We start from the raw sequence: 16763 nt of genomic DNA, 5'->3' as shown, positions 1-16763 counted from the left end.
ATGTTAAGATGAGGAAACATTTTCACATCGTGGACGTGTTGATAGACCATAACCAACGCCAATCAATATCCTAGAGGTGCAGACATAACATCAAACATCCAAGAACTGTCGATTTAACATAAAATAAACACCAATTTAACATCTTAGAGGTGTCGATGCAACATCAAATAGATGTCAACTTCATGTCAAGTGATGTCAATCAACATGATAGAGGTGTAATTTCAACATCAAAGAGAGTAATTGAGGATCACAGAGTCATTGATTTAATATCATAGAACAGCAATTGTTAATATCCCAGAGGTGCCAATTTAACATCAAAGAAACACATTTTACATCATAGAGGTGATGATGCTAATCATAGAAATATCACCTTTATGTCCATAGGTGTCACTTTACTTCTCAGCGGGTTAGATTCAGCATCATAGAGACGGTACTTGAGCATCATATAGGCATTGATTCCACATCAAACAATGACCAATTTTACATCATAGAGGTGTTGCCGCAACATCATTGATGTCCACCAGAGGTTGATGAGTTGCCAATCAGCATCATAGAGGTAGAGATTCAAGGTGGGAGAGATGTCAAACAATCATTTAACACCATAATGACGCTGAGACAAGATCAAAGATGTCAACGTTTAACATCAAATAGATGCCAATCACTATGGTAGAGGTATCAAAGAGACGTCAATTTGTGTCAAGGTGACATCATTTAAAATCATATCGGGGTCCACTCAACATCAGAGAGATCCATATTTTACATAGAAATGTCAATTTAACGTCAAAGAGATGTCAATTAACGGCTGTCGATTCAACATCGAAGAGTCTTTCCGTTTGATGTCATTGAGATGCCAATGTAGCATCACAAAGGTATCGATTTAACATCAAAGAGACGTGAATTTAGCGTCGAAAAGACGCCAACTGGGCCTTTCCCCTTGGCGATAAACAAGACACCTGTCAACCACACCGAATTCGACCACTAACATCAAAAGGAATGGCAAATTAGTGTTAAAAAAAGTCAATTTAACATCAAAGAGAATGTCGATTTAGCATCAAAGAGAGAGCAATTCAGTGTCACGGATCAATTAAACGTAAGAAAGGCCGCAATTTGTGATGAAAAAAAACTTTCTGTCTCTTAGCAACCAAAAACCCTGACGTTTGACGCCCGTTTGGTGACGTCACATTCGCACACCTCCTCATCTTTGTTTTTTTTCTTTTTATTTCACTTTTTTTTTTACTTCCAATTAATCACCGCCTCCCTGCCTTTTAAATCCCGGCCTCAGGAATTGACCTCGGCGGACGTCAATCAAATTGACTACCGTCAGCGGCACGGGGAGCCTGGAGGCTCCAAAGTTTTAAATTGCCTGTGTCCTTGTTACCAAACGACACACACACACACACACACTCGGGCGTCTCATCTGCCTTGTGGTCGTGGCGGCGCTGCGGACGGATGATAAAGGCTGGCGAAATAGAAACATGTAAACAAAGAGCTTCAAAGAGACGGAGCAGGAGGCTCCAAATGACGACAAGAGGAAGCGCCTTGTATTTATCCGAAAAGATAGGATAGCATAGCATCACAATGTGTATTAGAAATATGTCTTTGATAATAGTGCCGTCATAACTACCGAATTCTGCGCAATTTTTAAACACTTAAGCATGTTTGCATCCGAAGGGACCAAGAATTCATCTGAAAAGAAAGCGATGAAATGTTCCTGTTAAAAAAATACCATGTCAGCCTATTTCTGTTTAACGACACAGTAATAACTATGTAATAATGTTTGATTTTTGAAACACTTTGTTTGCACATAATTTTTGTGTTAAAATTAAAGCATGTACAATGATGTCTTTGCTAATGCTTACATGTTTAAAATCCGCGAGTAGTAATATCAATAGTAAGTAATAACATGCAGATTTTAAAAACATCAGCATTTTTGGATCCAAACCGCCACCGTCTTTGTGACGCCGATGCCAGAATTGATCTCGCAACTATCCAGAAAAATAGCCACAAAAGTTGAGCGTGAAAAATATCATGCTGGTTGATGTCTGATAATAGCATGGTAATAACTTTGTAGTAATTTGTGATTGTTTTAAACATTTCATCATTTTTGCATCGGAAAATGTAATCCTCTTCAAGACGACACGAGAATCGACCTCCCGTTTATCTAAAAGCAATGAAAGCAATGAGAAAGAAAGCAACGATATTTTTGCATGAGAAAATATCATGCTAGTCAAGGTTTCTGATGACAGCGTAGTTATAACTATATCATTACATGCATATTTTAAACATGTCAGCATTTATGTGTCCAAAAGTCACCCAAGTCCTAAAGACGACGACACCAGAAACCACCTCGTAATTATCCGAAGAGAAAGCGATAACATTTTTGCATTAAAAATATCGTGTTAGTGATAACAGCGAAGAAAAACTGAATAATTACATGCGGATTTTAAAGACTTTTGTATTATTTTGTCTAAAGCCGCCCTTGCCTTCGAGATGCCGACGGCAGAATCAAACTCATATTTATCCGAAAAGGAAGCAATAACATTTTTGTGTTAAACTAAAATCTTGTAAGCTGATGTTTATGCTAATGCACAAACATTTGCATGTAATTACTTAGTTATTACCAGTAATAATGATAACTTAGTAATAACATGCAGAGTTTACACATTTTCACAGCATTTTTTTATCCTAACCTGCCGTTGTCTTCGAGTCGTCAATGCCAGAATCGATGTCACGTTTGTCCGAAAAGATGGGGATACAATTTTTACGTTAAAGAAATATTGTGGTTGTCAAGGTTCCTGATAATAACATAGTCATAACAAAATTATTACTCGCAGATTTTAAACACGTCAGCATTTTAGCATCTGAAGCCGCCGCTGTCTTAATGATGCTGATGCCAGAGTCAATCTTGTGTCTATCCAAAAAGATAGTGATAACATTTATCTGTTGAAAATGTTGTGTTCGTTACTGTCTCTGATAATAGCGCAGTAATAACATACATTTTTGAAACACTTCATCATTTTTGCATCCGAAGCCTCCGTTGACTTTGAGACACCAATGCCATATTGGCCTCATTTTCATCGGAAAAAATAGAGATCGCATTTTTGTGTTAAAAGAATCATGCCAGTCAGGGTTTCTGATAGTAGTGTAGTAATAACTATGTAATAACTTGCATTTTTGAAACATTTTTGCACCTGACGCCAGACGACAACACCAGAAACCACCTTGTAATTATCCTAAGAGATAGTGATAACATTTTTGCGTTAAAAATATCGTGTTAGTGAATGTCTCTGATAATAGCGAAGAATGCGTATTTTTAAGACGTTTGCATTATTTTGTCTGAACCCGTCCTTGTCTTCGAGGTGCCGACGCCAGAATCAATCTCATATTTATCCGAAGAGGAAGCGATACAATTCCTGTGTTAAAAATATTGTTTGTCGATGTCTTTGATATAGGGTAGTAATAACTCCGTAATTACATGAAGATTTTAAAAACTTCACCATTTTTTTCATCCAAGCCCCGCCCCCTCCCAGTTTCAATCTTCCAACTTTCTCCTCCTCTTCCTCGCCGCCGCCCTCGACGAGCAACGGATGAAACGAAAGAAGGAGCTCGGCGGGGATTTTTGACGGGTTTGACGGACGAGGAGGAAGAGGAGGCTGAAGAAGGGGGGATGAGGAGGAGCCGATGGCATATTTTCAAACTATAAGTTTCTCTTGATGACCCTGCGTCCCCCCCCTGCAGGCGGCGAGGGATCGGCGGAGGCGGGGCAGAAGGAGCAGTCCACCTGTGACATCTGCCAGTTTGGTGCCGAGTGTGACGTGGACGACGAGGACGTCTGGTGAGTTACCCTCAACCTGCAGTGTTGCCCGGCAACCGGGCTGTAGCACGTTGAATTGTCGAGTGGCTGTGTTGCCTGGTAACCGAGTACTTTGGAATAGCAAACTTGTGCTACTTTGTAGCCAAATGGCGTGCAGTACTTGGAGGCGGGTGCTTGTGTTGTGTCATGGGTTTGTAATCTGTTGACTAGTAACCAATTTGTAAGCGTTGTCCAGTAGTCCACCAGTTCTGTTGCCTTGTGATCCAGTGGTTCTGTGCCCAGTAGCCCAATGGTTTGGTTGCCTGCCAGTCCACTGGGCGGGGTGACCAGTAACCTCCTGGTGCCATTTCCTAGAGATCTGCTGCTTGTGTTTGCTGGAAACCACTGACTGCGTTGCCTGGTAACCTCCTGGTGGTGTTTCCTAGTAATCCATTGGTTGAGTTTCCCAGTTCCCCAACAACCTAATGATTTTGAGCCCCAACGACCCACCTGTTGTGTTGCCTAGTAACCCATTGGTTTTGTTTACCAGTAACTTATTGTTTGTTATGTCTAGTGATCCACGAGTTGCCTTGTGAGTCATAATTGGACTTGTTGTGCTTAGTGAGCCAGTGGCTGTTTCCCAAGGATCCACTGGCTGAGTTGCCCAGTGACCGAGTACTTGAGTGACTTAGTGGTTGTATTGCCTAGTGATCCAGTGATTGAGTTACCTGATGACCTAGTGGTTGAGTTGCTGAGTGATCCAATAGATGAGTTGCCCAGTAACCAACAGGTTGAGTTGTCCGGTGGCCTAGTGGTTGAGTTGCTGAGTTCATGGGAGTGTCCAATGACTTGACATTTGATTGATTGATTAGTTGGTTGACATGATCGGTTAGGTCTCATACTCAATCCTGCTTGCCTACTGGAGTCATAGTCTTCATCTGATTGGTCCAATGGCAGCCCTAATCTCATAGATATAGTCCTGGTCATAATCTACAAGGAGCAGTGTGAGTCCAGATTTTAAAGACCTGCAAGTCTAGTCCAAGTCTTAATCTTTGTTATTTTTTCTCAGGAGAAAACTCCAGAAAATACCAAATAATCCCAAATTTGCTGAACATAAAAACAAAGACATAACAAAAATTAAGTGAAAATTTGTAAAAAAAAAAAGGGAAAAAAAAATGTGTTATTTGTCATAAAAGGTCATTTGAACAATGCAATTTTTGCAGGATGTTAGCAAAATATTTGCACAGTATTAAAGAACAGAAAGCAAATTAGGAGCAAAATATGCAAAATATTAGAGGCAAAATATGAGCACAATAATAAGTAAAATCTTGGCATCATATTAGCCAAATGTTTGCCTGATTTTAACAAAATATCAGAAAAACATTAGCCCAACTGTAGAAACAACATTAGCATAATATCGCACGACATTTTTAGCAAAATATTGGACATAATTAAAAAAACCTTGGCACATTATCAACAAAAATTATCAAAATATGTGTACAGTATTAACTAAATGCAAGCACAATATTAGTGAAGGGGCAAGATGGACGGCTGGGAGGAGGGGGTGCAGACAATTAGCAGCGTCAGGTGACTCCCCCTCCTGCCGCCTCCTGATTACGGCGCCGTATCTCATCCAATCAGACGCCAGCGTTCTTAATCAAAGAATGATACAGCCGTAATCAGCGGCAGCGGGGGGGTGATGCATCGCCGTGAGAAGGGGTCGTCTGGGTCGCCACGACGACCATGGAGCAGGGGAGGGGGGCTGATTTGGCCCGTTAGCTCCGGCTGTTTTGATTGGATGCAGCTCGACTGCAAATAACATAAAATAGCACTTTAGTTTTATTCGACAGGATTCTCCTCCACCCACAAAAACTCTATTATATAGATATACATATTTATAAAATATATATGTATATATACATATATTCTGAATATAATCTGTATCCTGTGTATTTTTATAAACAGAAATATATGTTTCTATATACACAATAGATCGCTATATACATACATACATATACACATATACTAGATAGAGATATAGGACAAAAGACACACACACACACACACACACACACACACTCACACACAAACTCACACACACACACACACAAACATACACATTTGGACATATAAAAATGCACACACAAGTTCTCGACTCACAAGTGTGTGGACATGCAAACACGCACAAATACATTTACAGGCGCATGGACACACTTGCACATACATACATACACACACGTGCACAGACACGCATGCACACCCACACAGGCATGCGCACACACAAACACAAACATACACAAACGCACACAAACACACACATTGGAATGTACGTACACATGCGTGCTCACACACGCGTATGCACACCCACGCAGGCATGGACACACACACACACACACACACACATATGCACATTTGCACACATAGGAATGCATACAGGCACACTTGTGTGTGCATACACGTACATACAAACGCACATGCACACACAAATGCACATGCATGCAAGTGCAAAAACAGACCAGCACACACACACACACACACACACACACACACACACACACACACACACACACACACACACACACACACACCTGCATGAGTGACCACTTTCCACTTGAAGGACAAACTGAGGCCACAGAAAATCTATTTAGATCCATTTGCACTATTAAACCATAATTACCGGCAAAAATAATTTAAAAACAACAAAACAAAACAACCAAACCGAGGTCTTGGGGGGCGCTGGGGGCGTGAGAGGGGGGACTTCAAAGAGACCAAGATTTGAATAAAAAGCCTTTCATCAGAAAAAGAAAAACAACTTTAAAATGCCCAGAAAAATCCAAAAAGAGACGGAAAAAGATCGGAAATTAGTCGAACATGTGAAAGAAGTTACAATCCAAGAAAAAGACTTCTGATGAGTGAGAGGCCCCCGCAGCTGTGTGTGTGTGTGTGTGTGAGCATGTGTGTGCGTGTGTGTGTGTGTGTGTGTGCATGTGTCTGTGAATGTGTGTGTGTGCTGCTCTGATGGGAGGGAAATTATTGCAAGGAGCTAATCAATACAACATATCCTGCTATGAAAGTGCTCTTAGAAACACACAAGCACGCCCACCCACACACACACACACACACACACACGCACATACATACACCTTGACATGGTATCGTGGTGTTGCTCTACAGGAAGGCGCGAAGGAATGATTAGACTTGTTTGTGAAAGAAAATTAAAAACAGGCTCAAGTGTGTGTGTGTGTGTGTGTGTTTGTGTGTGTGTGTGTGTGTGCGCGCGCCCATCTGTGTGTGTGTGTGTCGCTGCAGTCGGACGCCATGCGGAAGCTGTGAGGAGAAAGTGAGAGGCCTCATTAAAAATGAATGTAACCCGGATATCCAGACCGGGGGGGCTCCAGGCGCCCACAGGCCCGTCTCCACGTGTCACTTCCTGTTTTGTCACAGTCTACATGTGTCATGTGAATGAATGAATGTTGATATGATGTATGAATGAATGAATTGTTGTATGTCTCTATGTGCTAAATGGAAGAATGAGTGAATGGTTTTATGTCTCTTTATGATGTGTGAATGAGAGGGTGAATGGTTCCATGTATCAATATCAGGCGTGAATAAGTGAATTTTTTCTCTATATGTTGTGTCGATGAATGGGGGAATGTTGTATGTCTATTTAATGTGTGAATGAGTGAAAGGTTGCATGACTCTATAGGTTGTATGAGTGAATGGGTGAATAGTTGTGTGCCCCTGTTTAGTGTGTGAATGAGTGAATTTGTCTCTATATGGTGTGTGAATGAATGAATGAATGGTTGCATGTTTCTGTTTAATGTATGAAGGGGTTATTTTTTTCCTCTATATGATGGATGAATGAATGAGTGGAAGTTGTATCTATATGACCTGTGAATGAAAGGATGAATGGTTGCATAACTATATATTGTGTGGATGATATCGAGTGATGTTGAGTGAACAGTTGTATGTCTATATATTTTGTGAATGAATGAGTGAATGTTATGTCTAAATGAACTGTCGATGAATGAGTGAACGAATGTTGTATAGATGAATGAATGAATGAATGAATGAATGAATGAATGAATGAATGGTTGTGTCCATAAGATGTTACACGCCTTTCCTCTGGACAAAGTGGAAGCTACGGAGATGATGTGTAGAAGGTTCCTACAGGACCCCTGGGTAATTACAAAAGAAAATAAAAACAGGATTGTGGTTTTATTATCAGAATAACTGATCGGACCAGGCACCAAAAATCTCCAAATTCACCTTAAAATAAATTTATTTCAAAGAAAGAATTGTAACACGTGTGCAAAACAGCTTCCCCTGCTGGTCACCCGGCAGAATGCCGGGTTGGTGGCAAACCTCCTCGTGCCCTTACTGCGTTTTATTTTTGCAGGGCGCGAAACAGGAAGTAATAGTCCCCCCCTCAGCCCCCTCTTCCTTTCATTTTATTTCTCTGAATCATTCTATTCCACTCTTTTATTCCACTTTATTTATTTTTTCCAGGAAAATGAAACACAGCCTGTTTGACACTGATCCTTCATTACCGCCGAGGCCCACTGCCGCCCGTCAATCAACATGAGAAGTCGGCGCCGCGGAGTCACGACGCATGATGGGGGACCCAGTGTGTTTGTATGTGTGTGTGTTTGTGTGTGTGTTGGCTCGCCGGCCGGGGAATGAAAAGGCTGTGAGAATAATGACAGATTTATAATTACACAATGCCGCAGCCACATTTACTCGGCGGCAGCAGCCTCGGGAACACACACACACAAACACACAAACACACAAACACACACACACACACACACACACACACACACAAACACACACACACACACCCCGGAATCATCAGAAGAGGCTCACACACACACATGTCGGGGCGTCTCTTCATGCCTTGTTTTCCAGAAACTGCAAATCAGGAGTTGCAAACACACCAGGCTTATTTTCTTTGACTCATCCTTTTTGTTTAATTGATCTTTTTTCATTTTTTTTACCCGATTTTCAATCAATTTCTTTATGTAATTAAGAAAAAAAAAAAAAAAGAATTTCACCAGCAGGTGTGTTTCAGTCATACCCTCCAGGTCTTGGTTACAGAGTTCAGTGGTTAACTTCAGCTGGCGGTGGTTAGCAGTGGTTTGCAGATGTTAACAGTGGTTGGTGGCAGTTTGCAGCAGTTTGTTGCGATTAGCGACAGCTAGCAGCAGTTTACAACGGTTGCCAGCAGTAAGTGGCAGTTAGCAGCAGTTTGTTGAGGTTAGCAGAGGTTAACAGCGGTTAGCAGAGTTAGCAGCAGTTAGCGCATCCACATATATATGTTTATATTTATATATTTATATATGTATATATATATATAGAGAGAGAGAGTGCGTATATATATATATATTGTGTGTGTGTACGTGTGTGTGTGTGTGTGTGTGTGTGTGCATGTCTATGTTTAAGATATATCATTATTATTATTATTATTATTATTATTATCATCATCATTAGCATATAAATTATAAATAATGTAAATTTAATAATATAAAAGCAGCAGGAGGTCCCTGTATGGACCCTCTATGTTCAAAAAGAATTAACTAGAATGAGAGGGTGAATGCTTGACTGTGTCTTTATGAACTATAAATAAGTGAATGGTTGTTTATCTTGACATAAAATGTGAACGAGAGTGAATGGTCATGTGTCTCGATCTGATTTGTGAACAAGTGAATGGTTGCATATCTACTTGATATGTGAATTAGAGGGTGAATATATTTCTCTTTAATGCCGTATGAATGAGTGAATGTCGTATGGCTCTACATTTCAATTGGCGAACGAATTAATGAATGATTCTTTGCACGTTTCCAGTTTACTGCATCTTGCCATCAGTCAGCCACTAGCATGAGTGTCGCTCTGATAGAAGAGTTGACGGCTCAATTCCCCGTCCGCCCCCGATGGCATGGGAACTGCCCTTGGGCAAGGCGTCGACCCCACCAGTTGTTCCGGACGGTTCAATTAGCCTCATGCGGCGGCTCTTTAGAGTGAATGAGATCGGGTGGAAAGAGTGATGTAAAAGTGTTGCACCCCCATTCCCCTTTGTTGGACTCATTCCGCCCTGCCGGCGGCCATGACGATGATGGTGGTGGGGGAGAAGGTGTTGGCATGAACTTATCTCCCTCTGTCCCCCGCTGCAGGTGCGTCTGCAGCATTGACTGCACCGACATCAGCTTCAACCCGGTGTGCGCCTCCGACGGCCACTCGTACGACAACCCCTGCGAGGTGAAGCAGGCATCCTGTCAGAAGCAGGAGCACATCGAGGTCAAGTACCTGGGGCACTGCCAAGGTCCGAGCCGCATCTCACATAATGGGAAAAAAAAAAATTGTAATGTAAAATGTCATTTTATAATCTGGGAGGAAAAAAAATATAGGCTTACTTATCTATACTTACACGTATTCTTTATAGAGATGAATATCAAGCCAAAATGTCAGTGTTGGAGTGTTGGGAAAAAAAATAAAATAGTGTAAAATGTATATATACTCTATATAGATGACTGGACAACTGCAGCTAATTTTTTCAGGGAGACAGGTAGGAGAGCACTTGGTGTATCAGCTAGAAGGAACATTGATAAGGAGACTTGGTGGTGGAGTGAGGAAGTGCAGGAGTATATCCAGACAAAGCAGTGAGCAAAGAAAAAGTGGGACACTGAGGGGAATGAAGAGAACAGACAGGAGTACAGGGAGATACAACGTAAGGTAAAGCTAGAGGTAGCAAAGGCAAAACAAAGGGCATATGGAGGGATAAAGTTGATGAGCCATCCAATGAGGTTATGGGAAAGAGTAGTGGAAACTAGACTGAGAGCAGAAGTCAGCATTTGTGAACAGCAGTATGGCTTCATGTCTAGAAAGAGTACTATAAGTGCAGTATTTTCGTTGAGAATGCTAATAGAGAAGTACAGAGAAGGTCAAAGGGAGCGGCATTGGGATTCTGTAGACCTAGAAAAAGCATATGACAGGGTGCCAAGAGAGGAGCTCTAGTATTGTGTGAGGAAGTCTGGAGTGGCAGAGATGTATGTTAAAATGGTGCAGGACATGTATGCTAGCTATGAGAGAGTGGGGAGGTGTGCAGTAGGGGTAACAAAGAATTTCAAGGTGGAGGTGGGATCCATCAGGGACCAGTTCTGAGCTCCTTCTTGTTCGCAGTGGTGATGGACAGGCTGACGGATGAGGTTAAACAGGAACCTCCATGGATCATGATGTTTGCAGATCTGTAGTAAGAGCAGAAAGCAGGTGGAGGAAAATCTTGAGACTTGGAGTTATGCTCTGGAATGGAGAGGAAGAAAAGTTAGTCGCAGCAAGACAGAATATATGTGTGCGAATGAGAGGAACTCAGTTGGAACGTTGAGGCTACAGGGAGTGGAGATCAAGAAGTTGTAGGATTTCAGGTACCTAGGGTCAGTAGTCCAGAGCAACGGAGAGTGTGGAAAAGAGGTAAAGAGTTGGGTTCAAGCAGGTTGGAATGGGTGGAGAAAAGTGTCAGGGGTCCTATGTGATAGAAGACTATCGGCCAGAATGAAAGGAAAGGTGGACAAGACAGTGGTGAGACCAGCGATGCTGTATGGAGTAGAAACAGTAACAATGATGAAATGAAGGGAGGCGGAACTAGAGGTCGCAGAGATGAAGATGTTGAGGTTCTCTTTTGGAGTGACCAGGATGGATAGGATCAGGAATGAGTCTATCAGAGGAACATCACATGTTCAATGTTTTGGAGAGAAGGTCAGAGAAGCCAGACTGAGATGGTTGGGTCATGAACAGTGGAGGGATAGTGAATATATAGACGGATGCTGTAATTGGAGCTGCTGGGCAAGAGGTCTCGAGGAAGACCAAAGAGAAGATTTATGGATGTAGTGAGAGAGGATATGAAGGTAGTTGGTGTGAGAGAGGAAGATACAGAGAATATGGTTAGATGGAGAAACTTTATTCGCTGTGGCGACTCCTGAGGGAAAAAGCTGAAAGGAGAACAAGACATGTACCCAATGTAGAGATGAATATCAACGCAAAATTTCACGTTTGTGAAAAAAATAGTTTAAAATCTGCTATAATCTGGGAAGAAAAAAATTGGCATCCATTTCTATACATTTATATGTATTTTTGTATATAGAAATATGTGCTCTTACTCTATATAGAGATGAATCTCAAGGCAAAAAAAAATATAGGCATATATTTATAGAGAATAGTGAGATAAATATCAAGGTGACGATTCCCCTTCATTAAGACTAAAAGTGACGCACATATTATGTAGAAATTTTGATATAAATGTCTATTCGCTAGGTTCACCAAATAAGCTTGCATAATTGTGTTATTACTGTGTTATTACGACGAAATAGGCCAAAAGTCACGTTTACAGACAATGCATCAGATGTCAACCTGGTCGATTCTGCATAACCCTCTTTTTATGGGGATTTAAAAAAAAACAACTCATTTTTCCCTCCGTGTCAGGGGAGGAGCGGGCAGGAGGAGGGGTTGAATGGCGGGTCGTGACTTTGGAGGAGAAAATGTGCACATTTCTATGCATTGAGGCTCTTTGCGGTGCCGCCGTCAGCAGGTCAACGGACGGCGGATTAAGGCTCTTCAGGAAAAGGGCTTTTCTTCAGTTTCGAACCCAAATCAGATTTAATGCGTGGACGGGCAGGCGGAGGTGATTCCGACCTTTCTCCCCGCGCCGCCAAGCAGAAAAAACAGCTTATATCGCGTCCATCATTAGCATCTCGAGGGAGGGGTTTTTTTTTTTGCTAGCTGCGCCCCGGGGTCAACGGCTCTGCGACCCTCTTTCCAGGTGACGCCACCAACCACAACAAAGGCAGGGACGAGCACTTCGCGCGGACCGACATTACAGGTGTGTTTACCGGCCGCAGGCTCCGCCCCCTCGGGGCGCCACACACTTCCTGGTTACGGATTACGCCCGCTCCTTCGCCGCCATCCTGCACATGTCGCCTTTGTTTCCTTGATGCGTTGCGCTAACTGCAGGCTCCTTTTTGTACGTGTGTGTGCGTCTGTGTGTGTGTGTGTGTGTGTGTGTGTATCTGCATCTGTGTATGTGTGTGTGTGTGTGTGTGTGTGTGTGGTCGCAGAGGACCCAAGGAACGAGCTGGCCCGGGTGGTGATCCCCTGCCCGGACAACTACAAGAACTACTGTGTCCATGGAGAGTGTCAGTATCCTAGCATACCGGCCCAGCCATCCTGCAGGTACACACACATGCACACACACGCTGATTGCTAGCATTCTTTGTGCTAAGCTAACTACCTGGAGGTGGGTCATCTGCCTTTTTGCTGATTTTTGAATGTTCAGTGGCTAACACCATAGGTTAGCGTTCATTTTGCTAATATACGCTGTCATCCTGCGCATTACAGCATTTGGGATTAGTCACCACAAATGTTGGCTCATACTTACTTGAATGCTTGCATTCCTTGTGCTAAGCTAACTACCTGGAGGAAGGTCATCTGTCTGTTTGCTGATCTTTGAATGTGTTTGTGAGGACTGTTCATGGAGGAAGGCTAACAGTTACCATAGGGCAGCATTCATTATGCTAAGTTAAGTAGCTAACACCATAGGTTAGCATTCATTTTGCTTATCCACACTGTCACCCTGCACATAACAGTGCTTGGGATTGGTCACCACAAATATTGGCTCATACTTACCTGAATGCTAGCGCTCCTTGTACAACCTGGAGGTGGGTTTCCTACCTCCCAAGAGAGGAAAAGGTGTTCTGTTTTTTTGCTGATCTTTGAATGTGTTTGTGAGGACTGTTCATGGAGGTAGGCTAGCACTTACCATAGGGCGCCATTAATTATGCTAAGTTGAGGAGCAAAAAGTGCATAGATCGCTATTTTGCTCACACAGAGAAGGGAAAGGCAGCTATCTCCCTGTATGTTGCACTATTCTGGATCCGTCTGATAGGCTAGCACTTCATTATGCTAAGCTTATTAGTGGCTGTGGTATTTGTTTGCTAAGCTAATCAGTGATCGCAGCATTTCCAAGTTTGCCTCGCCTCCAACTCCTCTTTCGGGTCGCTGCCCATTTGGGATGCTGAATGGTAACCACGGCAACTGTGACATCACCCGACACCACGGCGTCATTAAAAAACAAAAGAAAACGCTGCGATCGATCGGGGTTCTTTTCGGAGGTTACTTTAGCACGCCGCTTCGGATTTCCAATCTAAAAGTCACAATACATTTATCTGAGCGGTTGCCGGCAGCAACCCCCACCCTCCTCAACTTCCCCGCTGTTCTGCAGACACCAATCAGCGGGGGTGTCCTGCAGGACGGCTAATCAGCTATGAAATTTAGCGGTTGTGAGTGGAGCGGCTATTTATTCTGTAATCAAGCTTGTTTATCTTGTGCTAACACAAAGCCGCGGAGGGGTGGAGGAGGCGGGTGGGTTGGGGGGCGGGGCTAGGGGTATCCTGCAGCAAGCATTGGCTGTTGACCAATAAAATGCGCCACACCGCTTCTTATTAATCCTGCGCCGGATTCCTCACCGCTTAATGAGATTATGGTAATGTCTGGACATTTGACTCGCCGCCGCTTGCTCGCCATTTTCGAGAGGGCGAGCTTTTTTCCCCCTGCAGCTCTCTGGAAAACAAACATGGTGTCGGGCGCGGGGAGGTGGGGAGGACGCCACTCCACTCTGTTTACCCGCGAAATGAGGCTTAATCCAGCTGCGAGCTGATTGTCAACTCGCAGTCGTTGTAGCGGTCTAGCTCAGCGCCATCCCCTATGCACTCAGGTTGGACACATTCAAGGGCTCCCAAATAGAAGTCAACTGTGGGTTAACTAGCGAGCTCACCTGCTACCGACTGACTAACTGAAAGTTGAAATGAGTCACTATGCAACTCACTAAGAGTCTGAATCACTAACTAGCTGACAGGCTAACCAATTCACTGGTCAGTAGTCTATTGGCTAACTAAGACCCAATGTCTCGCGGTTTAACCTCACGAACTGGTTATCTAACTAGCTAAATCAGAGGTAGACTCCAGGAGGGTGGAGGTAGACTCCTGGATGTAGGAAGTAGACTCCAGGAGATAAGAGGTAGACTCCAGGAGGGTGGAGGTAGACTCAAGGAAATAGGAGGTAGACTCTGGGAGATAGGAGGTAGAGTCCTGGAGATAAGAGCTATAGTCATGGAGACAGGAGCTAGACTCAAGGGAGGTGTAGGTAGACTCCTAGAAATGGGAGGTAGACCACTAGAAATAGGGGGTAGACTTCTGGAAATAGGAGGTAGACTCCTGGAAATAGGGGATAGACTTCTGGAAATTAGAGATAGAGTCCAGGAGAATAGAGGTACACTCCAGGAGATAGGCGGTAGACTCTTGAAGGTTGGAGGTAGACTCCTAGAAATGGGAGGTTGACTCCTGGAAATAGGAGGTACACTCCGAGAGGGTGGAGGTAGACTCCAGGAGATGAGAGGTAGACCCCAGGAGGGTGGCGGTAGACTCTGGAAGAAAGAAGGTAGACTCCGGGGGATAGGAGGAAGACTCCTGGAAATAGGATGTAGACTCCAGGAGGATGGACGTAGACTAGTTTGTCTCCAGGGGTCGGAGTCTGACCAGCTGAGTCACAATGGTGGCAGCAGCTCCACCCGTTCTGGCTCCACCAAGAGAGGCAGCTTTGTGTTAGATAAGTGTGGAGCCCCTCCGCTTGCACCTCCACCTCCTCTTCCAACCTCTCCTGTCATCTCCTGTCACCAGCGAGGGGCAGAAAGTGTGTGATCCTCCCTGCTGAATGTTCTCATTGGTCCAACCTTCAGCGTCACTGGCCAAGGCTCTGAGGACCTCCAGCAGCAAGATCATTCCTGCACTGCTGATGTTCATTTTCCTTTTTTCATTTAGAAAAATTATACATTTATAAATACAAATATGGAGATCAGCAGGAGATATTAATAACAATAACAATAACAATAACTACTACACAATAATTGTATAATAAATAAATGTAACAATACTAATAAAAATAGTAATTAGCAAAAGTTTAATGGTAACAATAATAACAATTATATCATAATATAATGGTGATAATATTAACGTCAGTGATCATGATAATTATCTTAACAATAATGATATTAATAAAGTTAATGATAATAATGATGAAGATTATTATTTCTATTTATTGATACCTTCATTATATTTGTATTCTGATAATAATAACAAAAATCATAAAAATGATATAATAACAATACTAATGACAATAATAGCAAGAATGGTTATAATTATAATGCTGTTATATTATAATACCAAAAGTAAGAATATCATAATGATGATTAAAATTCTAATAATATCATATCAACAATAATGATAACACTAATTTAGCGAATGATATTGAAAATGATGAGAATTATTATTGTTATTGGAATTGATATTATCATATTCGTATAGTGATGATAGTGATGATCATAAAACTGATATATTAGCAATACTAATGACAATAATCATTTTGATGAGGATGATAATAATAATATGAAAATAATAGTATATATATAATATAATGATGATTAAAATTAAAATGTATCAACAATAATAATAAAATTAATTCAGCTAATGACCTTAATAAAGATGATGATGATTATTATTATATAACAAAAATCATAAGAATGATATAATAACAATACTATTGATAATGATGACAACAAAATAACAAGAACAATTGTAGTGACAATAACAATGATCTCAGATGAGGATGATAATGATTACAATAAGAATAGTAATATGATAAAAATCCTTTCAGAACACTGTTTTGTATTACTTCCTCATATATGTATATATATATATATATATATATTAATATATTTTTGTGTTATTTTTACTTCCTCCCTCTTGACGGACATGGTCCTCGGAGAGTTTCACTTCCTCCCAGTGTCTGTTTCTCCTCCAGGAGGATGACAGGCGAGGCCTCTGTCTGTGTGTGTGTGTGTGTGTGTGTGTGTGTGTGTGTGTGTGTGTGT

At 42.1% G+C, this 16763-nt stretch overlaps 1 protein-coding gene across 2 annotated transcripts in view; it reads left to right on the top strand.

Annotated features, from left to right (window-relative positions):
* The window catches only part of LOC147234769 (tomoregulin-2-like), a 67429-nt gene that overhangs the window by 46798 nt on the left and 3868 nt on the right, over positions 1 to 16763 (top strand). Inside the window, exons 5-8 of one of the 2 annotated variants that reach the window (XM_086145433.1) lie at positions 3739 to 3835; positions 9964 to 10112; positions 12603 to 12662; positions 12898 to 13012. In XM_086145433.1, the coding sequence (XP_086001559.1) occupies positions 3739 to 3835; positions 9964 to 10112; positions 12603 to 12662; positions 12898 to 13012 (421 nt within the window). The remainder of the gene's footprint in view (positions 1 to 3738; positions 3836 to 9963; positions 10113 to 12602; positions 12663 to 12897; positions 13013 to 16763) is intronic. The other variant, XM_086145434.1, reaches the window with a different exon arrangement.

This window comes from Fistularia commersonii, chromosome 4 (assembly GCF_037954325.1).
Source record: "Fistularia commersonii isolate RoL2024-O1a breed Wild chromosome 4, RoL_Fcom_v1.0, whole genome shotgun sequence".
Classification (NCBI taxonomy): domain Eukaryota; kingdom Metazoa; phylum Chordata; class Actinopteri; order Syngnathiformes; family Fistulariidae; genus Fistularia; species Fistularia commersonii.
The sequence above is the reverse complement of the archived record's forward strand: the minus strand, read 5'-3'. Positions and strand labels throughout refer to the sequence as shown.